The sequence below is a fragment of the Falco cherrug genome, chromosome 6, assembly GCF_023634085.1.
Source record: "Falco cherrug isolate bFalChe1 chromosome 6, bFalChe1.pri, whole genome shotgun sequence".
Classification (NCBI taxonomy): domain Eukaryota; kingdom Metazoa; phylum Chordata; class Aves; order Falconiformes; family Falconidae; genus Falco; species Falco cherrug.
Window position 1 is genome coordinate 15,657,883 of NC_073702.1, and position 26,478 is coordinate 15,684,360.

Below are 26,478 nucleotides of genomic sequence, written 5' to 3' on the forward strand. Positions count from 1 at the left end.
ATACTTACTGAGCACTAGAGAATTTACTTGGGTTTTCTTACATGTGTCACGGTTGCAGAAGATTCAGTTGGAAGTTGTATCATGATGATTTGTTGTCAGAGATGCATGTCTTTCAGGGTGGGCATATTTTAATATACATGTTAAACACAGTGCATATTCTCTATGCATATTTTAAATAGCTATCCAGATGTGTAGGATCCTTCTAGATTATTCAAGTTAGCTGTATCTCTTCGCATAGCCCATTAGTTCATTACAACAGCAGTGAAAATAAAATGAACCCAGGCCTGGCTTCAGCTTTTATTTATTTCACACTTCAAGAATGCATTTAATTCACGTAATTATTGCTTATTGTTAAAGAATTGCATTATTTCTTGACTTTTTTACAGACCACTGAACGTGAAAATTTTTAATTTATTACTAGGAAGAATATTTCAGGCTTCCCAAGAATTGTTAGTCCTGTTAAAAAATAAAAAGGGAGTGCCAGGTCTAATTTAAGACTGCCACTGCATTTTTTTCTTCCTAAGAGTTTTCTATGAACTTAATGTATTAACAAGGTACTGTGTGAAGATTTGGTAGCAACAGATAATAAATACTGAGTTTCAGTGTATGAAAAGAAAGAACATTAACTTAACAATCAGAACAAACCATAGGATTTCAGAGCTAAGACCACATACTAACTGAAGATTATCATTTAAACCAGTTTTTATTACTGGTATCAATACTCTGATACACTGTAGTTACAAATCTGTGGGGAAATTATTGATGATTTTTAATACTAATAGTCAAAATAACAGTTAAAATTTAAAATGTACAACTATTACTATTAAAGTAGTTAAGCAATGTGTGGACAGCTTAATTTAAGCAAACAACATTTTAGAAACAAAAGAAAGCACTAATTTGAACTAATGTGGCTATGAAATGCAAATTGCCTTTAATAAATGGCTTTTTAAAAATTCTCTTTCAGGGAGGAAGCTGTGAGCTTAATTACAATGATTGCCTTATACAGTCCTGCTCCACTGGATTTCTTTGTGTTGATGGAATAAACAATATCACCTGTTTACCTACTATCCCCCAAAGCAAGAAAACTGTCACTGAAGTGGCTGAAGTGATTCCTGCTGAGATTTTAGACAATGACCTTCCATCAGCCCTGGCTGTGTCTATGGAACTTTGGTCGAAACATGCTTCTCCTGACTTTCATACAAGAGAAGTGTTCCAAGGTATGTAGAAAAAGCAGCTTGAGTGACACATATATCAAACTTCTTTCCACATTAGTGCTTTTCAAATGGTAAGACTACTATGTATTACTTTTCTTCTTAATGTTGTTTTCTACTTCCTGTGCTACCTTCTATTTGATTTAATCCATCCTCCTTTCTGAATTGCATTTATATATAACTTGAAAATTGCTCTTTTCTCTCAAAAGATTTTTTTCCCAGCATCTGACACATCCAGTAACAAAACCTGCACTTTTGTCTTAGCTGGTTTTGTTTGCTTTGCTGGACTGTACAATTTCATATGCCTCATATTGTGTTCAGCAATCTCTGACCCTAATGCCAATCTTCCCTTCTTGACTAGTCAGCAGCAGAAAGAAAGGTAATTTGCCTTGCTGAATGGGGAATTTGGTTTTCCTTTCCTAGTTCACATGCTTTTTGAGTGCTTCCTTTTCTGTGCATCCAGATGATTTTTCACTAAAAATATCTGGAACAAGCCTCTCAACACCTCTGCCATTCTAACAGTTCATAGTGATGTTTTTGGGAAGCCAAAAATTGCCTATCCTGTTATTTTTAAAATATATCAAGAAAAGTCTACACTAGCAGAAATACAACATTTTATTTTGAAGATTGTACCTTCATTGTGGCCTTTTCATTTTACTAAAGCTAGTATTATACAGATAGCATGTGCATATGGCATCCTCTTCACAGTTAGTTTCAGGATTTTTTGCTTATATACTCTTTCAAAGTAATTACTGGTATAAGAAATAAGCCAGGAGTACTGTTTTTTAATTTATGTAAATGAGTTTTACTGAATTTTTGATTTCTTTACTGGCTAGTATTTGGGGATATACCTAAGCTTTTGTTGCATTCTTAATAGATAATATTCCTTCATGATGTAAGCAATGACACTGAGTGAAATGCAGTTAGTAAATGCAGTTACCTCTGTATATCTTTCACAGTGTTATGTCAGCTAGTTTGTTGATGTTCTCAGTGGGTGACATCTGTAATACATTCATTTTGTATTGATTCACAGAAGCAGTTTGATTTAGAAAATTTAATAATTCTGTTCCGAGCAGTGCCACTTGTTCTGATGCTAACCCTCATAGAGAATATGAGTAATGGGAGGTTTGCATTTATTCAACTTTTGAGGTCGCTAAAACTGTTTGTACACTTTCATTAAGAGTATGATTTGCAGTTTTATTTGTCTGCTGTATAATACACTGGTAAGACTAAATGAAGTTTTGGTGGCCATGTGATTTGCTGCACACTCAGACCAGGGCCAAAGCTGGTTGGTTTTTTTTTTCTTTTCTCTTATGTAGTGTTTTTTTTTGTTTTGTTTTGTTTTCTGGGGTTTGTTTTGTTTGTTTTAGGGTTTTTGTGGCGGCAGGGTTGTGGTGGTGGTTTTGTTGTTGTTGGATATTTTTTTTTGTGTTCTACACGTTTGTCCTTAAAGGTCTGAAAAAGGCAGGTATTTTCAGCTGTGGGATACCTCTAACCACTGATTTGGCTAAACTGAACTATGGACTGGGAAGACTAATTGCCGCTGGAGAGTCTTCAACAATATTCAGGGTAGCAACCTCAACAGATGTTCCCTCTTCACACTTTCTTAGTTCTGATGTTCAGGTCTCAGTAAAATTAAAGTCTAATATCACACCTGTACCATATGTGGCCACTGATGCTTCCACAGATTACTTCCATAGATTTAAGGTCAGTACCTTTTCCCCAGCCCAATTATGATACAAGCTCATTTATCACTAGTATCTTAATGACACTTTCTGTTTTCCCAGCATAAGTCTCATCATTACAGCAGCACCAGACTGTTGCTTTATCTGCCACAGACATGAGTTCAGTAATTAGTAACATAACAAGAGCTGAAATAGAATTAAAATAGCGAGTCATTACTCTCCTGTGGATTACAGTTTACAACTGATTCTGCAAACGCAACTTCAGTTCTCTCCTGGTTGCCTTGAAAGAGTCCTGAAGAACTGTCTAGTGTCTTTTCAGCATAAGAAGATCAGTGAAGATTACAAAGTCATTCAATAATTTCCCATTTCCCTACTAAGGTATATATTTAAAAACAGATACATTTCCTTATTTTGTTAGTTGGTCATGAAACTCAAATGCAAACATCTCTTCCTAGTGAATAACTGGCTATTACTGTTTCATCCATCAGCAAGAGACTCACAAACATCAAATCACAGTCTGCTGATTCTTAAGTGAGTTAAGCCAAATATGTGCACCATGTTCTATGACTGGAATAAAACTGATGAATTCTCAGACCAAGTTCTGCGTAGCAAACAGTCCCCAATTTTATGAGATGTTTTGGATGAACTCAGTGATACTAACCAGCTGGTACACACTAATAGGAGCTACTGCTATTACTTCTGGATATTTATCTTTTTTCATCTAGTGAAATAACATCATCAGTGGAATTCACAGAACTGTCATACTCGCATCCCATTACAGGAAATACACACACATCTCTGATAGAACTGTCTGCTCTGCCTTTTTCTTCACAAGAATCAGATATTCATGTTCCATGTTTTGATTCATATTGTCTGACTATTTTTCCTTCAGAGACCATGTCTTTATAATCATATCATAGAATGGTTTGGATTGGAAAGGACCTTAAAGATCATCTACTTTCAACACCTCTGCCATGGGCAGGGACACTTTCCACTAGATCAGGTTGCTCAAAGCCCCATCCAACCTGGCCTCAAACACTTCCTGGAATGGGGCTTCCATAACTTCCTGGGCAACCTGTTCCAGAGCGTCATCACCCTCACAGTAAAGACTTTTTTCCTGATATCTAATCTAAATCTACTCATTTAATTTAAAACCAGTACCCCACATCCTATCACAACAGGCCCTAGTAAAAGTTTGTCCCCGTCTTTCTGAGAAGTACCCTTTAAGCAATGAAAGGCTGCTATAAAGTCTCCCCAAAGCCTTCTCTTCTTGAGGCTGAACAACCCCAACTCTCTCAGCCTTTCTTCATAGGAGAGGTGTTCCAGCCCTCTGATAATCTTCATGCCCCTCCTCTGCTGTCACTTCAACAGATCCAGGCCCTTCTGATGTTGGGGGACTCTAGAGCAGAATGCAGTTCTCCAGGTATGGTCTCACAAGAGTGGAGTAGAGAGGAAGAATCACTGCTTTTGACTTGCTGGTCATGCTTCTTTTGATGCAGCCCAGGATTTGGTTGACTTTATGCGCTGCAAGCACACATTGCTGGGTCACGTTGACCTTCTTGTCCACCAGCCCCGCCCCAAGTTCCTTTTCGTCAGGGCTGCTCTCAATCCATTCTCCACCCAGCCTGTACTTGTTCTTGGAATTGCCCCGACCCACATGCAGGACCTTGCACTTGGCCTTGTTGAACTTCACGAGGTTCGCACAAGCCCACATCTCAAGCCTGTCAAGGTTCCACTGGATAATATACCTTTCCTCCAGCATGTCAACCACACCACTCAGCTTGATGTCAGCAAACATGCTGAGGGTGTACTCAATCCTACTGTCCATATTGGCAGCAAAGATGTTTAACAGCACTGGTCCCAGTACAGACCCCTGAGGAACATCACTAGTCATCAGTCTTTACTTGGACATTGAGCTGTTGAGCACAATTCTTTGAGTGTGACCATCCAGCCAATTCCTTATCCACCAAGTGATCCCACCCTCAAATCCATGTCTCTCCAGTTTAGAGACAAGGATTTTGTGTGGGACAGTGTCAGAAGCTTTGCACAAGTCTAAGTAGATGATGTCAGTCACTCTTCCCTGATATGTCACCACTGTAACCGTACCATAGAAGGTCACCAAATCTGTCAGGCACGATTTGTCCTTAGTGAAGCCATATTGGCTGTCACCAATCACCTTCTATTTTCCATGTGCCGTAACATAGTTTTCACGAGTATCTGCTCTGTGATCTTTCTGGGCATAAAGGTGAGACTGACTGGCCTCGAATTCTCTAGGTCTTCCTTATTTCCCTTTAAAAAAAAATTATGTTTCCCCTTTTCCAGTCAGTGGGAACTTCGCTGGAGTGCCATGACTTCCCAAATATGATGGATAGTGGTTTAGCCACTTCATCCACATAATCATCATTTTCATCACTTACATCCTTTAAAGAGACAAATACAGACTTGAGAAAATGTTTAACTACTATTGAGCAGCCGACAACAGAGGAAATTCAACAATCAGAGTAAAACTGAATGATGCATTATGGAGACCGAACATTCTTTAGGTCAGGGTCTTTCTTAAATGTTCAGCTAAGCAGTGTATCTCAAGAAGTAGTTTTAACCCACATAATAAGTAGTAGTTGTGAGTTCAAAACACAACTACAATAAATGCAGGTGAGACGTAAAATATTTTCAAAAACAATCTGATATATGTCTTTGTACAAAACTTCAGGTATGGACTTATTGATGGATACCCTGGAAAGTTGTTGTTGTTTGAATCTTCTAGTGACGAGTTATCTTGGTTTTATCTGCACAAGCCTCATCTGTGCAAACTGAAGTGTTAGTGACAAAGATTTATCTTTACACACCTTTTACGCTCTTTAAGTTCTGCCTTACGAGAACATTAACAATATTGTACCGAAACACAGGAGATGAGCAGGCACTACCACTGTGCGTGATAAGGAACTCCTCATGAATCTAAACACTGTCTTACCTAGACTTCGCAGTATATCTGCAGTGGATTCAGTTTCTGGCCTTTATCAGCTGATGTTATCTGTTGAGCTTCTCATTTCTATTCAAACAACTTTTTGAGGTGGTGGGGTGTTTTTATACAAAGATAAAAGTGTCTGTCAAGGTTGCCAGGTGCTTGAAAGAGATTTATTGTAATGAGGCAGCAGCCTGTTCAATGGATATTGGCACCTGCTGCTGTACCTGACACAGATGGTTATTCTTCATGTTCTGCCACATAGGCTACCGGATCGATACAGAAGCAGGCTGGAGGCTGCTCTAATGCTGGCAGGCAATCATCAACTGAACAGTTTCACTTCATTACAGTGAAGTTTTTAAGGATTGTGAGTGTAGCTTTCATCATACTTACATATAAATTCAGGAGATTTCTCTATGTTTACCATATATGAGTATGATTAGTAACATTTTTGAATGTAAAATAGGTATAGAGAAAAATGTATTTTTATCTCTTAAGAGAATAATTTTTATATATGATGTAATTAACTTGCCACTTCTCATTCCAAAATGAGACAGATTATTACATTTTTTAAAAACAGTACTTTTGTAAGAACATTACAACCCTGAGAAATAAAGTCAGGGTGTTAAAAGAACACAGAAAATCCTGTGACTTCTAGAATTAAATATTAGGGAAGATTGATTGGTTTGGACTACATTTTTACACTGTACTTTTATAAAAATACTTCCTACAAAATGAATAACCATCAAACCAAGGAGAGGTTTTTTACTTTTATTGCTTTCCATTCTTTGCTTGGGGGGTTGTGTAGGAAAAAATGGTTTTATTTCATTTATCTTAAATCTTATGACTTAAATCACATAGAAAATTTTAAAAGGGTTCTAGACTATGAAAGATAAGTATAAAGGCACCAAAAGACAAGTAAAACTTTTTTTTTTTGTTTTTCTGTGGATGCTTGTCTATGTAGATTTCATTCTCATTATGCATACATAAGTACACAGATCAAATTCTTTCTGCCAGAAGTGCCTCCTGATACTGTGCCTGCACTCATGAGGTCAAGTTGTCTGAGCATACTATTGTGGATTCCCAACTGATCAAGATACAAATCTACATGGAAATAAATCTCAGGCTCCACATCTAGTCAATAATTACTGGCTTTAAAAGGTTCCCTCAGAACTAGCAAAGAAAAGCATGTCTTCTGTTTTTAACAAAATCTGTTAAGCTCTTATTTTCCTTTTTTCCTCCTCCTTATTCTTTGATTCTTTGATACCTTCAGTGTGAGCTATATTTACATGGATTATGCAAAACACTTTCTAAGTGTTTCTTTCAATGTCTGTGACTTGTCTGGCATCGAGTGAACTCTTGGTGGTCCATATTGATCCTGCTGATTGGCTTATACAATATGAAGACACCCTAAAGTCACCAAGATCAATCATATCATTGCATACCACAGTTTAGTTGATCACCATCTGTTTCCACGTTGTAAGCATGAGGCCCAAATATACCAAAAAGAATAGAGTTAAAACATACTTTTCTTTTACCTGTCCTGTAAAAGCATCAGAGAGATTAATCTCCTAGTCCTTCTTCTTAAAGAGACTGCCTTAGAAAGCAAAAAAGGGCTTTAGAGCTCGCTCCTTGAACAGGACATTGCCTGGGAGTTAAAGGAAACAGGTATTGCTGCCATGGTTCCAGTGTCCATATGTTCAAAGTACATGAACACACATAGGTTATGAGGTACACAGAAAGACCTAAAAGGCAGTATCTTTCATGATCTTATTTTCTATGGCTGGATCTTTTTTCTTTTTCTTTTTGTAGTGGAAAGAATAGATGAGGAAGAACAGTGCATCCCCATAAGTAATATTTGCCATTGTGTTGATGCATAAGAAAATCTGTGCCTCATTTAATGGAAGAAATAGGACTATTATAAAGCCAAATGAGAAATGCTCTTGGATGAGTAAGATCCTTATTACACTGGGGTATCCATAGTAGAAAAAAATGTATCAAGCTGTTAAACATATTCTACACTTCTGTGCTTACCAGATTTAGTGTATTAATAATCCGTATTATTTAAATTGGGAAAAAAAGACTGATGATGGGGGAAGGTGGGTACTGCATACGGGGGAAGGTGGGTACTGCATACTTCTCATAGGTTTTAGTATTATTTTCATCTGACAATGAGTTCATACATTACAGCGATTTCTAAGAGAGTTTAAAGTAGCAGGAGCCTCTAGAAAAGGGCTATGAGAGATGGCATCTGTTTGGCAGAAAAGCATATTTTTGGTCCAGTCTCTAGGTATGCATTTCAACTACCATACCATTGAGTGTGGCAAATAATGTTTTGTGAATAAATGTGTTCTGAGAAAAATACATGTTTATAGAAAAGCTTTTATGGGACCAGAAGGAGTGATCTAGAGTTCTTCATCATGTAGAAACGTCTGTGAGCACTCTGCAAAGTTCTGCATAATTAATATCCTTATCCATAATATGACCATGCTCATGTTGATGTGCATATTCTCCTGATCACAATTATAATAGCAGAAGAGCTTCCATGTGAGTTTTGAAAGCTCTTCAACATGAAGATAGTCAAAGAAATTTTCTTTAAAAGTAGTTTCCACATGTATCCAGAGATCTATGAAAACACGTAAAGATTTGTTCAGTTGGTGCCTATGCTCTAGATTATGGAGCTCAAACATATTCTACTACCAGCTTGAAAAATAAGCTTTTTTAAGAACACAGGGCTATGTGGGAAAACATCATCTGCACGCTCACAGACCACTTCTGTATGGAAGTAGTAATGACTTCCATACAGGCTATCCATCAGCAGAATTAAGACTAGGGAAAATGGAGGCCCTCTGCTGAATGAGGTAGGGAACCTAATGACAAAAGACACAGAAAAGGCCAAAGTACTCAGTGCCTTCTTTGGCTCAGGTTTTGCAGAATCATGTGCAGGTGGGCTTTGAATGTTTCCAGAGACACTTTCTGTCATAACGACCTCACAGACAAGCTGACGAAGTGTGGAATAGATGACAGTGAGATGGACTGAAAACTGCCTGAAACTGCCAGGCTGAAAGGGCTTGTGTTCAGCAAGACAGCATCTTTAGCTACATGAAGGGAAGTTTTGAGACCAGAAAAAAGGGAGCTGATCCTTCCCCTTTGTAAAGCACTGATGAGACTATATCTGGAGTCCTGTATCCATTTCTGGCCCCAGTACAGGAGAGACATGAACTTACTCAAGTAAGTCCAGGAAAAGGCAATGAAGATGAAGGAATTGTAGCATTTCACATATGAAGAGAGTCTGAGGGAGCTGAGTTTCTTAGCCTTAAAAACAGAAGACTCAGGAGGTGATTTTACCTTATCAGAGGGACCTTACAAACACAAAGCCTTCTCAGTCATGTCCACTGACAGGACAAGTGGAAATTGACACAAATTGAAATGCAGGAAATTCTTACAATTTTTTTTTCTTCTTCTTTTTTTTCTTTTTATAATATTACGGCAGTTAAGCATTGTAACAGGTTATCCAGAGAGATCGTGGAGTTTCCATACTTGGAGGTATTTAGAAATGAACTGGACAATATCTTAAGTTATTGTAGCTGACCCTACTTTGAGCAGGTGGGGTTGGATTAGATGATCTCCAGAGGTCCCTTCCAGCCTCAGTTGTTCTGTGATCCCCTGTAATTGTCAGGAAAGAATGGCCTTACAGGCATTGTTTAAGAAGACTCAGTATTTACTTCTATGCAAGTATCTAGTTAAGTCACCAAGAGTGGGATTCATTTTACCTGTAGCTATCCATTAGTTAATCAGTGTAAGATAAATCACTTTGTAGTAAATGAAGAGAAATGGCACCACCTGTTGTAGACATTTATTCTGAAATAGGTTGTAAACTGTTTTCCTCCATACATAGTATTTTGCTGCTTTGTACTTTTCGTTTTGACAAAGGAACTGAATATTAGGTTGACTTTTCTATTCATTTTATGTATATGGATGGTAGAGCTCACAAAGACATCTGGGAGAGCAGAGGCAGTAGAACCAGATATCAATGTTAACAACACATCTCAGAGAAATAGAGCTACTACACAGCAACTAACTGACTTGAGTTCTATTATTTCTGGAGAATAACACACATTAGTCAAATACTTTACTGAAGTGGATTTTCATTCCTCAATTTTGCCACCTACTCCCACTGCTTAAACTGTTCATGTTCAATAGATATAATTTACATTTGGCCTGGCTAACATATGAAGTGGGATCTGAAAATATGATTAATAATAGACAAATTGACACATGCTACAAAGGTCCTCATATGCAGTATTCTTTTGTTTAAAATCTTGCTCTGCCAAATTTCAAATTTTGATATCTTACTTGCTCACATTCAGTTGTTACTAGTTAAATAGGAGAAAGGAAAATTCAGAGCTTGCTTTTTTTTTTTTTTTTACACACTGCTTTCCATAATAATGTAATGCTCTTCCATCTTGCTCCTTAATCAAGTTCTTTTCAATTATATGAAACAGTGTATGCCAAAGTTTTGGAAAAATGTTGAAATTACATGACACCTTTGCCTTCTAATTCTGTTTCATAATATTGATTTGTGTCTTACATTCACTAGATCTGCCATCACTCTCATGATTTCTTTAAATTTTGTCTTTTATTGTTTCTGCCAGACATACAATTATTATTCAGCCCATTTTAGTTTCCCTGTTCTCAATAGCTGTAATCATATGTCGATTTTAAACGCATCCTCTTGTATCTGCTGTATCAAGGAAGTAAATACTTTTAACATAGTTAATATGCTAACTATGTGGGTTAGTGTGGAATTTCATGTGAAGTGAGTGTACTGAACCCTGATCCAGTATTTGCACTATATCTGTAACTGCTAGAAGGTTGAACCTGGTAACTTTCCAGACCTCTTTCACAAGCAGTCATTCTCCCCAGTGATCTGACAAAGAACACGTAGAAGTGTCAATGCAAGCCTGGCCTGCTTCTGCTTTTATTTAGATGAAACTTTCTGCCATGCAAGCAAAAGCGTTTTCAGAGCCTGTAACTTTGAAGTGTGCTTTTAACTCTGACAGCTTCGTACTCAGACTTCCAGGCAAGCAATATCTATAAGCAAATCTGTGGGAATTCTATTTCCATGAGTGTCACAAGACGAAAAAGGTAAACAGATTAAAGTTAACCTTTCTTTAAAACTAGATACGTGATTTGTTACTTTCTAAGATTCTGTATTGTAATGAAAATGAGTATATGGGAGATGGTTAGGGACCTGCTTGGCAACTTAGACACAAAGAAGTCTATGGAGCTGGATGGGATCCATCCAAGGGTACTGAGGAAGAAGCAGAAGTGTTCACTGAGCCTCTTTCAGTCATTTAGCAGCCGTCCTGGCTAGCTGGGGAGGTCCCAGTTGACTGGAAGTTAGCAAATCTGGTGCCCATTGACAAGAAGGGCCAGAAAGAGGATCCAGGGAACTACAGGCCTGTCAGTCTGACCTTGGTGCCCAAGAAGGTTATGGAGCAGATCATCTTGAGTGCCATCAAACAGCACCTGCAGGACAACCAGGGGATCAGGCCCAGCCACTGCGGCCTTAGGAAAGGCAGCCCCTGCTTGACAAAACTGATCTCCTTCTACAAGGTGACCCACCTGGTGGATGAGGGAAGGGTTGTGGATGGTGTCTACGTAGACCTTAGTAAAGCCTTTGACACGGTCTCTCACAGCATTCTCCTAGAGAAACTGGCTGCTCATGGCTTGAGTAGGTGCACTCTGCGCTGCGTAAGAAACCAGCTGGATGGCCGAGCCCAAAGAGTGGTGGCGAATGGTGTTAAATCCAGTTGGAGGCTGGTCACCAGTGGTGTTCCCCAGGGCTCAGTACTGGGCCCACTTCTGTTTAATATCTTTATCCATGATCTGGATGAGGGGATCGAGTGCACCCTCAGTAAGTTTGCAGATGCCACATAGTTGGAAGGGGGAGCGTTGATCTCCTTGAGCGTAGGAAGGCTCTGCTGAGGGATCTGGCCAGGCTGCATCAATGGGCTGAGGTTTACAAACTGCATGAGGTTTAACAAGGCTCAGTGCTGGATCCTGCACTTCGGTCACAATAACCTCATATAACACTACTGGCTTGGGAAGGAGTATCTTGAAAGCTTCCCAGTGGAGAAGGACCTGGGTATGTTGGTTGACAGCCAGCTGAACATGAGCCAGCAGTGTGCCCAGGTGGCCAAGAAGGCCAACAGCATCCTGGCTTGTATCTGAAACAGTGTGGCCAGCAGGACAAGGGAAGTGATTGTCCCCCTGTATTCGGCACTGGTGAGGCCACACCTCAAATACTGTGTTCAGTTTTGGGCCCCTCGCTACTAGAAAAGACATTCTGGTGCTGGAGAATGTCCAGAGAAGGGCAACAAAACGGGTGAAGGCTCTGGAGCACAAGGCTTATGAAGAGCAGCTGAGGGAGGAAAGGAGGCTCAGTGGACACCTTATTGCTCTCTACAACTACCTGAAAGAGGCTCTAGCAAGGTTGAGTGGCAGTCTCTTCTCCCAGGTGATGAGCAATAGGACAAGAGGGGACAGCTTCACGTTGTGCCAGGGGACCTTTAGATCGGATATTAGGAAAAAAATTCTTCCCCAGAAGGGTTGTCAGGCATTAGAACAGGCTGCCCAGGGAGGTGATTGAGCCACCATCCCTGGAGGTACTTAAGAGATGTGTAGATGTGGTTCTTAGGAACACGGTTTAGTGGTGGACTTGGCTGTGTTAGGTTAATGGTTGGACTTGATGATCTTACAGGTCTTTTTCCACTGAAGTGATTTTATTATTCAAATTAGCATATTAACGTAAAATTTACATATGCAGATTATATATATTGTGTATAACATACCATGTTGTCCATGAAGTTTGTAAAATACACTCACACACACTGAGAAATGTCCATACGCATACACATTCTATACTCTGGTAACAGACAGACGTGTTCCATACTACCAATATGAACAGTTCTTAGTTCAGTTACACTGAAAAAAAATGTTTCCATTTTGAAAATACTTTTGCCTGCACTTCATCAGACACTTAGCTCTCAGGTCAATAATCCTTAGTATTTATCCCACTAAAATGCTGTATCTGTGTAGTAAGCAATGGTTGGGTTTTTTTGGTTTAAACCATATGTAGATATATAAAAAAGCCTATCAAAATTTTTAATGTCATACTTTAAAATCTGTCATCTAGTGTGTCATAACAATGCAGTATGTTCAGAAATTTTGAAAAGATCATAATGTGAATCTCTTTTGATGTAAGTAAAATGGTGATAATGGAGGAAAAATGATACCTCAGGTGTACTCTTATTCATGGTGAAATCTGGAAGAGATATTTCAGAAGGAGTAGGTTTTACTCATCTGCAAAAAATATCACAATCTAATACGTGAAAAGTCCACAATATAACAGCATCCATGTCTCATTTATAAAGAAAATGGGATTGATGAAGTGTGAAATAGTGGTTTATATGTCATAATGTGCAAAAAGTTTAAACAAGTAAATGAATGACATCACAAACTGAAAGGGTTAAGTCCACCCTAATGTGTGTAACATCTAGTAAGCCTCTTAGTATTGTAGCACACATGACATTAAAAATATTTGCACTGTATCTGAAAAACATAGAATTAGTGTTGATCAGGTGATGGAACATTTCAGCGTTCATAGAAAGTGAAGTTAAAGAAAGTTCCCTAATTTAATAATTTAATGTTCCTGACTAAGTAGAAGTCCTTCACATCTTCAGTCATTTTATTATGCACTCTTAGTCAAATGAAACTAAGATCAATTAAGCCAGTCTGTTAAATTAAGTCACCTCATTTTAATTTCAGAAATATTTTACCTTGGCTTTTTTCACTTGGTACTTTCTATGCTATCAGCAGACATAAAAATGGAAAGTTCAAAAAATGTAACAAATTCATAATGACTTCAGAGAATATGTTTGCTAACCGTTTTAAAAAACTACCATGAGGAACTAATTCATAGTATTCTGTATTGTCTGATCTGAGAGTAGAATATATGACTAGCTTCTTTCCATAAAATTTAACATGCAGACTTTTCAAGCAGATTGTATACAAGGATGTATCTATACTGAAAGCCTTTTTACTGATGATTGTGATTTACAGCAATAAGAAATACTTCACACATATGACAAAATAAACTCTTTGGTGATAACTATATTTCCCAAACATGTAATTAGATTTAGTTTTTAAAAATAATGTTAGCAATTTAGGTATGATATTGTTGTCCTGGGAGTTATATACAACAGATTCTTACCTGTGATGGGTTAAATTTCCCTTTTGAGTTGACAGCTAAGTTCTGCCTTCTAACCATCAAAACTGTACCAGTAATATCTAAACATTTTCTAGAGGTTGTGTTGTCCAGATGCACAGAGGTTCATTTTGCCTGATCTTCCTAGGACTATGCTAGTTTCCAGCAGAAAGTATCATGATGCTAGGAATAAAACTTGTGGCATACATACCACTGCTAGCAGATTTTGAGTGGCAGGTATATAGAAGCCATCCTTAGAACAGTATCCATGTCAGTAGCTCCTGTCATTCAGAGTTTCAAAGCCATTGGGATCTATGAGCAGCACCTACTCCTGGCACTGATAGTGGATCACCAACAGTGTCTTGGAAGACAGTACTCTAAGGAATTTTCTATAGGCATAGTTAACTTCCATACAATTAAAGAAAAAAAAAAAAAAAAAAAAAGAGGCAGTTAAGATTGTGTATGTGTTGGTTTCATATGTAGATTTTTGGACTAATTTAACTTTATAGCATTTGTACTAACATTCATTAGCATAGCCAAGAGTACTGTTTTGGTATCTTAGAATGTCATTTGTTCTGTAGGCTTGGAGGAGCCTTAAAAAGATTAGGTTTAATTTTCTTTGAATAACTGCAGGTAAAAGGTATGAGGACTTACATGGAGCTTGCATTTTGCATTTACATTGTAGACTAGTTAGTGCAATTACTGAATTTACTTATGCTTTTCTCTTAAACCCATCTGTTGAATATATTAAATAGCGATGATCAACTTCTGTACTTTAAATTTGCAAAGGTTTTTAGAGTCATCAGAACCTCCTACTAAGACTTTCTTTTGTTACTTATTTGCAAAAACTATTACTTAGTATAATACGAGGTGCATCCCAAATGAACAGTTTGCTTTTCAAAGATATTGTTACATGCCCTGAAGTGAAGTAATCCTTATGGATGATTTAGGAGCATTTAGGATGTGTGAACACTGCCACTTCAACACTGCCACAATAAGTGGAGGAAGTAAAGAGATTCCTGTATGATTCTTTTGAGTGAGTAACTGCTCACCAGCAGTGGTAACTTCTGATAATAGTCACTGGGATCTAGACCAAAGAAAGGAGTACAATAAGTGGGATGCACTGTTGCATTCTAGTGCAAGGTCTCTAGTCCCATAGTTGATAAAAACTGTTCAAACAAAAGCATCTGCATTTTAAATTCTATTACACAATTAATACAAAGTATGACAGCTATGACCCATCTAAGACTGGAGGAAAGAAACATTAAAGGTGGATGATGTATAATTTTCCTTGCAAATAATTATCATAATATTTCTGAGTAACTTTGAGCAAACTTGACCTGTATTTAAGGTTAAATAATGTGAATTCTCAGACTTCCTCCTGCAGAGAAAAGATACTTGATATTTAAGGGAAAATGATTCTTTCTTGATTTTGTGCATCTCAAACTTTTTACTTTGATTGTGATCGCTGCTTGCATGGACATTACGGTAAGATAGAGGAACTGTTGACTAAACATTGTAAGTCTCAGTTTTGTTCTCAAATCAGTCATATCTGTACAAATTTAAAGAGGGTAGTGTCCTTTTGAAACTAAAAGGAGAAAAAAATATTCTAAAATGCTGTGATATGTATTTGCAAGTGAAGGAAGTTTTAGGATGGGAAGGGTGAAAAGGAAAGAAATATGTGAGGTAGAGGGGGGGGGGACATTGTCAGGTCAGGACAGGATAGGCAGAAGTGGGTTCACAGTGAGGTAACATAAGAATCAAGCAGGAAACTTGATCAGGAATGTTAGAGCATTCAGGATGACATGTTGAGGAACAAGACCTGAAATAGTACGACAGGTTATTCATCCTGAAGAAAATTGGAGCATCTGTACTCTTCCCAGATTCCCTTCAGTTTCTGCCAATGATTTAATCCTAAAAGTCTCCATATTTATCCTGGTGGAAACAAGAGGCAATACCTGCTCATGAGTAAAGCAGTAGTCTTCCTAATATGTTTCATCTAGGATCACTGTTATACCCTTTGAATACCTCTAATTTTAACAGGATTGTAGAGTTGTGAGCAAGAGTGGGTTATGCACCTCTGACCTATGACCAGTGGGGTTGTCTTGTTTCAGGTAGCCAGTAAATCTTTGTGTGCGGTTATGGGAAACATAAAATGACTTCATAATCCAATCCAATTTTTTCCTTTGATGTCACATGGGTCACTTTGTCATAAAGACTGAACTGATTACTCAATACTCTTGAGATAATTATGCCTGATTAACAGTAAGCTGCCCTGTGGCTTGACTTGGCCTGGCTAGTGATTTGTCATACACAGCTATTCTTTCTTCTTTTTCTTGAAAAGAAAGATGCAGCCATCTTTCTGTGTTAGTAAGTACACAGCGTATAGCTGGAGCAAATTCTCTCAAGTATTTGTTTTCTCAGCTCTGCTTCAGAAGAGCTTTATATATCTCCTTCTTAGACCTCCCAGCGTGTGCGTAACTATAAACAGTAGATGATGAATTCCTGTTAGTACAAGAGTACAAACAGGATAACCAAAGAGGTGTTGGAGCTATGTCTTTTCTGCATACCTGAATAGGTCAAGAATATACCAGAGGAAAAATGTTTTACCCTTCTTACTGGCTGGAGATAGCTACTCCCCAGCTTTGTTATAACCTATATTTTTTTGGCACTGTTGTCTATACTGAGGGGAAAAATAGTGGTTTAGCCTCTCTTGGCATAATTTATTATAGAGGCTTGTTTTTTCTTCCAAGCTAGGCAGGTGCAGGGCTGTTAATCTTTACTTACATCATGATTTGCATTGTAGCAAACTGTCATATATTCCAAATACTGAAGAAACTCTGCGTTGTAAAGTATTCAAAACATTTAATCTTAAACCAATTCATAGTGTATATCACAAGCAGTTTTTGTACTCATAACTCTAAAAAAATAATATAAGAATGACTGTGTTTAGAACTGTTCATTTTTCAGAATTTGTAGGGAATAAAGCATACTGAAGATACTCAATTTGAAAGAAATAGGAATGAAAGAATCAGAATATTATTCCTTACACAAACAAGCAGTTCTTGTCCAACTTAGTGCTTTTACCATGGGTAGCATTGTGTCGTTAAATGCTTGAACATTTGTATACACTTTTTGGACCAAGTATTCAGAGTTTCTCCTGATTTCCTAGCTTTCAGTCTGAATATTGAAATGTTGATGTTTTATCCTAATTTGGAGAATTCACTGAATATTGGCAAATATCCTAGTATATAACATTTCCCCTTAATTGTTGGAAACTACTGGATGTTCCTAGAACAATACCTATAATCATGTCATAGGTTTTTTCAGTCTTCTTAATGATCTCTTAAAACTTCAACAAAAGGGTAGTGTTTAAAGGTGTACAGTGAAAAAGCACATTTAACAACATATGGAATTTGTACTAAGTATACTTAACTTCAATGAAATAACTGGGATAGAATACTATCTTAGAGGAAAAATTAAAACAGTGATTATCTAAACTATCTTCTGTGGATCTGGTTTTAAAGATCACATCTTAAAAATTGCAAGACATGGAACAGTTTAATGAATTTTCCTTTTTCCTTTTTTCTTCTTTTTATGTACAAATACCATCATTTACATCCTTGCTTTTCTCTAACATCTTTAGAGATAGTTTCCTCAGGTTTTTTTGTTTTTTTTTTTAATGCATGTAACTTCTTAATATTTCCAAAAGCATGGGGATACAGAAAAAAGTTTGAAGATCATTGTACTTCAAGTTAGGATTATGAAGTATGAGATGTCTGCCTCCAATACTGTGCATATATCACATGTATTTCTGGAAAGGATGGAATTTTACTTAATCAAGACTTATAATGAATTACTTTGAATACGTTTATATTTGTGAATATTAGTAAAAATAAGAGTTCCTTTGTTGGTGAGAGGAATTCAATTGCTTTTATATTTTAATATAAAACCACTCTAAGGCAAGTGGACTTTGAAACAAGAGATAGCCAGAATTACTGATGGTAGGGAAGAAAATCTATAGATTTTTTTTCTGGGTGTATGGCAAATTTTAAGTTCTACCCACATATAAAGACACCTGGGTAACAGTCATTTCTGAAAATACAGCATTAGGACTTGAAACTAGGAAAGCTTCCTTTTTCCCTTCCCCTCCCTTCCTTTCTCCTCCCTTCCCTTCTCACATTCCCTGAGAAAGAAGTGTTCTTTTCCTATAGGACTTTTCATCTCTGATTCTTTCAAAGTTCTCTCTGTGTCAGTGATAACAATTTTTCAGCAAAGCCTAGAGGTTGAAATCTGTTTCCATTTTTACTGAGATTTGTAGGGAACCACTGACCTTACTGCTAATCTTTTCTGAATTTAGGTACATAATAAAAGCTTAATAAAACAATAAGAGTTCAGTGATGTAACCTCAAATGAGATTTTTTTTACATTTCAGTATAGAAAAAGAAAAATTGATTTTAAACATTCTTTTAAGAATTAACCTCAGCATGACTGCTTATATCTGTATTTGATTTAAGGGGTAAGAACTATGCAGTTAACTATTATTTTTTTTGTCTATTGAAGAGAGAAAAAACTTGATATGATACTGGACAATTTGCTACATGGTTTTGATTCCGAAGGGCATGTTTCAAACTTTGTATTATGTAGTGCTTTAGTAGTTCCTCTGAAAGTTAACCTTGGAACCAGGTTTTTCAGTTCTGGAGTTTGTGACTTCTGCAAGCCCTTTTCATATAGGTAGAGATATTTCAGAACTCTGTAGCAAATTCAACTTCCAAGTCTTACAGGCCTTCTCTGACACTATACACCTCTTTTGTATGTTGGGCGTTCCCCAGATTAGCACACCTATCTCTGCATGAGTCCTCACAATATTTGCAAGAGGAAGAAGCAGTGCTAGTTTAGCGACCCTTACTGCTGTTTTTAGCTATGTCCATATGACATCTGGTAAACAAGCTTCACATGCTGACTTGATTTCTGTGAATGTGGTTATAACAGAGGTTCTTTTAGGCAATAAGACTATTTTTTTCTAAATGTATTTTAGTATTTTTGAATTTAAAATTCAAAACCTTGAGGTTTGCAATTAAAAAAAGACATTAAGAACTTAATTATTAGGATCTTTAAGTGTGCTGCATTTGCTATGTTTATGTTTTCATTAGTGTATGTTAAAAAGAGGTAGGGGGGAAGACGTGAAGGAATTTAATTTTTTTTCCCCACATCATGCTTTGAAGTTGATATATCTATTATAATGCATATGTCTTAAGTTAATTCTGTCTAAAGTATGGATTAATTTTTTACTTCTAGTAATAGTTTGCCTTTTTTATTCCTCCTTTTTTCTCAACCTCAACGTATCGTACATTGGAAATAGAGTGCCTATCAGCAATACTGTGGTGTTGAGTTATAAACCTGACCACCTATAAAATGGTGAACTATTAATTCTTACAGTTTTTATTTAAGACTGCTGTAGAACCATCATGTTAAAAGATGGTTTCCTGTTGAATGCTGAAATCCGTAATACTGACTCATCCAAATTTCCTCAGTTATGTGAGATTTTTTTCACTGTAGCCTCACTGGATTTTTTTCCTTCAGTGAATAGACTGTCTCAAGATCAAGTAAAGAACTATTAAATTCTGTTATTTATCTTCTTTTCATTTAAAGACAGTAGCTTCAGGAATTATATAAAATAATGTAATGACAAGGACCTGGCAAAACCTCAGAATTTATACTCCTATGTGATCAATAGTCAAGGTGATGAACCTCAATAGCTCACATAAATAAGAATGTACGAATGACTTGGTTACCAATTCATCATTCACATTTTTCTTTCATTTGTTTTAATGTCTATGGCATTAAGACAATTATGATTCAGCTCAAGAAGTTACTCACATTAACAGCATGCTATATGTATTAAAATTGCCAACTTCCTGTTCAGGAACAAAACCACCCGAATCCGTCAACCACAGTATACAGTGAGAGCTGTATCTGTCTTGCAAATAAATGGAGCGCTTCAGTACAGAAAGTTGTCTTTAGGCCACCTCTTGCTGATACTGAATTTACTTGAAAAAATACATCTCCAACAAATAGAAAAGGAAAATTAGAATTTATTTTGGCCACTGGCCTTCCTTAGGCAAAGGAAAGTATGCATGCACCAAGTTCATATGATGCAGCAGAAGAAACCTCTGGAGCTCTGTCTTTTGCTGGAATACACTTTGTTTGGGTTTCTGGTATTTGTTTATGTTACTACAGTATGTAAACTTGCTTCCTAGTATTCTTAAAATATTTAAAATACTACTCACTAATGTAGTTAAATAAGTATACGCAATGATTAACTTCCTTTCAAGGTAAAGTGGAAGCTTTTCAAAGTAATGTATTCAAATATTATTTTTCTCCATCCTTTCTTCTTCTTCTTGCTCTCCTTAATGCATCTTTTCAGTTTACAGTTTCTAACACTTTCATTGTCCACATTATATTTAGGTAAGCACACATGGGTGGATGAATGAATTCTATATGAGTTGAATCTTCCTTTGCTTTACTTATATTTTGGTTGCCTCCATGCGTATGATCAGTTTGCAGCATGTCTAGACTGTTAATCTCAGTAACAATCTTCTGGGAGAATGAAGTTCTGCATTTTCCATCATACTGTTTTGTGGAATATGAGAACTTGAAAGCATGTATGATCCGTCTTGGAGTTTTTCCACATCTTCCTCCTTCCTTTTCCCCGTCTTGCTAGAAAAGGGAAAATTACCAGTGCTGCCACAAACTGTAATCTTAATAAAATTAGTTAGGAATGTGAGGAAAAAAATGTGTCTTTGAATAGCTTTGTTGAAATCAAGAAGAGAGGAGACCCCAAAATGTGTCAAGAGCTTAAGAACTTAGCTTACATTACTGTCCAGTAGGACATAAATGCTGTGTAGAGACCCTAGCTTAACAAAAAGCAGAACTGAAAAAGCATGTGTTGAGTGTCTTTTATGTAAGTGCTTTCTGAGGTTTTGTATATAAACTCCTTAAAATCGGAGACTGATTTAGAAAACCATCAAGATCAACTCTCTAACTTGGATTCACTTGTAAAAGCATCCTAAGGTTTACATTAAAAAAAGTTCAGTGTGTTATGATTCAGTGTATTTTTCTTTAGCTGTTCCTGCAGGTACAGTGTATGCTAGATCATCAATTAGACCATTTGTTTCAGTTATTCTCCCATAAACTAGTATGGTTGGTCAGGAATTGGCACTGCTGGCATAGAAACTGTATGCACTGAATTTTGTTTTAGAATGAAACAAATTCTCTTCTATGTCTGCTTTATTATCTTCGGGGTTATGCTTGTCTGCCTACTCCAGGCTACATCCCCAACTTCCTGCCAGGGTCACAGGTGATATCTTTGTATCCACAGGACAGAAATGGCTGGGGACTCCCTTTTGAATGTCTGCCCGTTCTGTCTCTCCTTCTCTTCAAGTGTGTACTAACATATCTGACACAGTACCACAGTGAAGAAGTTGAACAATAAATTTTTGGACACCATGGGACTGATTGGAATTACTGAGTTTTCATGAAGTGGAATGCTGCTGCTTTCCATCATTTGAAATGGAATTTGTGCTTTGTGGCATCCTAACACATTTATGAATCTTGAAGTCCTGGAAAATACTAGTATATCCAGCTTCCCAGCTTCTGAAAACAGAGATCTTTTTGTCCTTGAAGTTTTTATAATTCATAGACTGATAGAATCGTGAAATCATTTAGGCTGGAAAAGACCTTTAAGATCATCAAGTCCAACCATTAACCCAGGACTGCCAAGTCCAACATAAACCATATCCCTAAACACCACATCTACATGTATTTTAAACACCTTCGGGGATGGTGAATTCACCATCTCTCTGGGCAGCCTGTTCCAATGCTTCACCACCCTTTGAGTGAAAATTGTTTTCCTAATATCCAATCTAAACCTCCCCGGGTGTAACTTCAGGCCATTTCCTCTTGTCCCGTTGCTTGATATCTGGGAGAAGGGACCTACCCCCACCTGCCTAAAACCTCCTTTCAGGTAGCTGTAGAGAGCAGTAAGGTACCCCTGAGCCTCCTTTCCTAGACAAAACAACCCCGGTTCCCTCAGCTGCTCCTCATAAGCCTTGTGTTCTAGAATCTTCACCAGTTTTGTTGCCCTTCTCTGGACATGCTCCAGCACCTCTACATCCCTCTTGAAATGAGGAGCCAAAATGGATATTCTAGGTACAGCCTCACCAGTGCCGAATACAGGGGGACAATCACTTCCCTTGTCCTGCTGGCCACACTGTTTCAGATACAAGCCAGGATGCTGTTGGCCTTCTTGGCCACCTGGGCACACTGCTGGCTCATGTTCAGCTGGCCCTTTTCTGCCAGGCACCTTTCCAGCCGCTCTTTCCCAAGCCAGTAGTGTTATATGAGGTTATTGTGACCGAAGTGCAGGATCCAGCACTGAGCCTTGTTAAACCTCATGCAGTTTGTAAACCTCAGCCCATTGATGCAGCCTGGCCAGATCCCTCAGCAGAGCCTTCCTACGCTCAAGGAGATCAACACTCCCCCTTCCAACTATGTGGCATCTGCAAACTTACTGAGGGTGCACTCGATCCCCTCATCCAGATCATGGATAAAGATATTAAACAGAAGTGGGCCCAGTACTGAGCCCTGGGGAACACCACTGGTGACCAGCCTCCAACTGGATTTAACACCATTCACCACCACTCTTTGGGCTCGACCATCCAGCCGGTTTCTTACGCAGCGCAGAGTGCACCTACTCAAGCCATGAGCAGCCAGTTTCTCTAGGAGAATGCTGTGAGAGACCGTGTCAAAGGCTTTACTAAGGTCTACGTAGACACCATCCACAGCCCTTCCCTCATCCACCAGGTGGGTCACCTTGTAGAAGGAGATCAGTTTTGTCAAGCAGGGGCTGCCTTTCCTAAGGCCGCAGTGGCTGGGCCTGATCCCCTGGTTGTCCTGCAGGTGCTGTTTGATGGCACTCAAGATGATCTGCTCCATAACCTTCTTGGGCACCAAGGTCAGACCGACAGGCCTGTAGTTCCCTGGATCCTCTTTCAGGCCCTTCTTGTAGATGTAGGTAGATTTTTTACAGTATTTCTCCTGGGTTTTGGAGATCTTTCTTTTTTAGTTCTTAAATTAGTGAGTGACTTAATAGTGTTGTATATGTATAGCTGTGTAATGTTGGTGCTGGAAACACACAGCAGGCAGGTGTAGATGGGGCCATGCCTTTAGTGCAGTGACTATTCTTTCCCTTTGCATGTTTTCCTAAGTTAAGATAGCTAGAAACTCATTCCTCTGTCAAAGGTGTAAGGATACCTATATTAGATGAAGACGCATTTTCTAATAGAAATACAAATCAAATGTTTGAAGGTATCTGAAAAAAATGGGAGTAAAATACACATTTCTAAATTAACATCAGTAACTTCTAGCTTGAATTTATTCCATCAGCAGTCATAATTCAGTAAACACACAGGAGTGAAAAATGCATACATACTGTGATCTGCTGTTTCCCAGCTATGGATGGTGTTCCAGTCAGGTCTCTTATTTTTTAGAATTATTTTTATTTGTAGCAAGTTGAGTTCACTGACCTAGAGTTGAAGGTAAATGATACAAGTGTGTGCACAAATGTGGCTTCCGTTTAATAGATGATGAAAACATTTTTCTGAGGTACAGATACAAAACCCAGGATTTATTTTACTTGTTGCAATTATTTATGATATACTTTTAAACTTGCCAGTACCCATTTGGTAGGTAAATAATATTCTGAGAGTGACACTTCTTTCCTGGAAGTCTTCCTTGTAGTAAGCATCAAAAGGTTATTGGTGCTTTGACTTAAGGCTGCTGTTGTGATAATGACTTTGCTGTATTTTTTAATTTTATATTTACCTCTCTTGTTTTGTTTTCTGACCCTGTTTTAATCTGGAACATATCTGTAACACCAGATACAGGCAATGTTCAGATGAGCTAATAATGCTGACAGTAAGATACGACTTTCAGTTCATTAGCAGAATTCTTAAGTGAAAGGCGGAGATTCTCTTTTTTTTCTCCTCAATGTTATGATAAGATTGATTTTAAATAAATCATACATACATATATATACACACATGTTTTTTGTATGTATACGTTTCATAGGAAAGCAAATTCTGTGTATAATCCAACAAGTATTTACTGATCTAAACCTCAGCTAGCTGTATATGTTTTATTATACCAATTTTAAAGTCTTTGTAGGCTCTGTGAACTTACCTGCTTTAAATGTAGATCACTTTTTTTACTTTTATCATATTTTAGTCATATACTTTTTTTTCAAGACTTCAGAGTGGGCAGCTGAAGGTTGCTTTTATCAAAAGTATTTTTAAAAAAAATTAGGAAAAAAGCCACCAAACCAACCAGTTGAAGCTTCAGTTGGATGTAGTTAGATGAGGATATTCTAAATTATTTTTACTGAAGCACCATTTTTGCTATTTAAAAGTAATTACTAAGTTATTGCTGTAGTAACTGCTGAAAGTTATCATGCCCTGTTTGCAGGATAAGGAAGTGTGGGTCATACAAATGATACAGAAGTTCTTGGACTTAAAAGCTGTTAAAACACCCATTTCACTGAACTTCAGCGTTATAAGCATTGTTCTGTATATTTTGGGATATTAAAGCTTAATCCATCACATTTGTAATGGATGGTTAATCATTGCTCTTTAATAATTTCAAATTAAAACATTTCAATACCAACACTTACTGCAGTAAAATAACTTCAGTTATACTAATAAAGCATTAACTCAATGAGATTGTGAAGTATTGACTCATAATCAACAGGATCATTATAAGATTTCTGAATACTTTCTTTCCAAATCTTTGCTTTTAGATAATGCCCTACTTTAAGCATTGCTTCAGTTTTGTAGCAGTACAGGCTGCTTCTATATGCAGCTGTCATTTACCCAACACTTAAAACACCTTTATTAAGCAAACATGATACAAACCTGATTAGGTTATTCCTCATAACCATTTCGTTGAGATTTGTGTTAGAAAAAATTCTGGTAAGAGTGGCAAGAAAAACAGTAACAATTCTTCAGGTACTGAAGTATTTGCCTAATGCATAGTGTAATCTCTTGAAATGGCCATAATACAGCATTGGTCTACAAGATGTTAGCAACTGCTTACACAGATGTGTTGCATCCATGGAAATGAAGTGAATAAATGATTCATCCTTCTAAACAGTGGGAGGTCATTTTATTTATTTTGTAAGTCAACATGCTTTTCTTTCCCAAGAGCAGGCAGATGATGAGGTGAGATATGATTTCATAGTTGAAAGTCCCAGCAGGCTCAAGGGAACAACAATGCAGTGTTTCAAGGAAAAAAAATATTCTGATGTACCCTACTACTGCTCAGTTCTTCATTCCTTTACATTCAGATGCATAACTGTATAGTTCAAAGTTAAAAATAAATAAATAAAATCACTAGCTGAACTTTGAAATAATATTTTCCATTTAGGAAAAGCTATTAACTTTATATTTACAGTCACTGTAGCACAACTGTTACATAAATGCTATTTTTAAGTTTGGATTTTGCATTAAATTACATTTCTGCTCTGACTGTAAAGGACATTCATTTCTGCTAGTATAACTGGACAGGCTGTATGCCGTTCTGCACATCAACACGGAAGGCTGATGCACGGCTACAGCCATTCCCACTGCCTTAGTTCTGCAGTAATGCCTTTAGAAGTCTTGGAAGTGGCAGATTGTTAAACAATCCATGAGAACTGAACTTTTTAATGTTTTTTCCCTCACCCTGTCCTTCAGGTCCTAGTCAGAATTTCCTAGACTTAGAAACTAAAATTTTGAAATGAGCTGGGGGAAACCAAGGAGTTACATTGAGTGGGTTTTCAGGAGAGACTGCCTTTGAAAAGTATGGGGCTTCTCCTGTTCCTTTTGCTGTTTATTGATTTTTTTCTGAACAGGCTTTAGGTTGGCAGAAAAAGCATGCTTCAGAATTTAAAAATAAAATCAAAGAAAAAAGAAACCCCACTGATTAATTTAAGTACCATTATAACTTTCTGAGGAAGGGAAGGAAGGTTTCCATCTGGTTAGTACAATCACATTGGCTTTTATTTTATTTAAGAGTAAAATTTTTTTTCAATAGAAACACCATTTCAATTACACTTCAAATATACAACCTGAATCTGCAACTGAATAAAACTTCCAATCTTTCAGATTACTGCAGTAAGCCTGTATGACATCCTACCATGTGATCTAAAATTTTCTGTGACTAACACGAGGGGTATGATTGATTGGAGTAGTAAATAGGGGATTTTGCATGTTAACTTTTGGTCTCCTAAGATTTCCATTTTAAAGACTAAAG

General features: G+C 37.4%; 1 protein-coding gene across 1 annotated transcript in view; it reads left to right on the forward strand.

Annotated features, from left to right (window-relative positions):
- EYS (eyes shut homolog) overlaps window positions 1–26,478 on the forward strand; it is an 873,960-nt gene that overhangs the window by 480,690 nt on the left and 366,792 nt on the right. Inside the window, exon 31 of the mRNA XM_027809136.2 lies at window positions 965–1,217. Within this exon, the coding sequence (XP_027664937.2) occupies window positions 965–1,217 (253 nt within the window). The remainder of the gene's footprint in view (window positions 1–964; window positions 1,218–26,478) is intronic.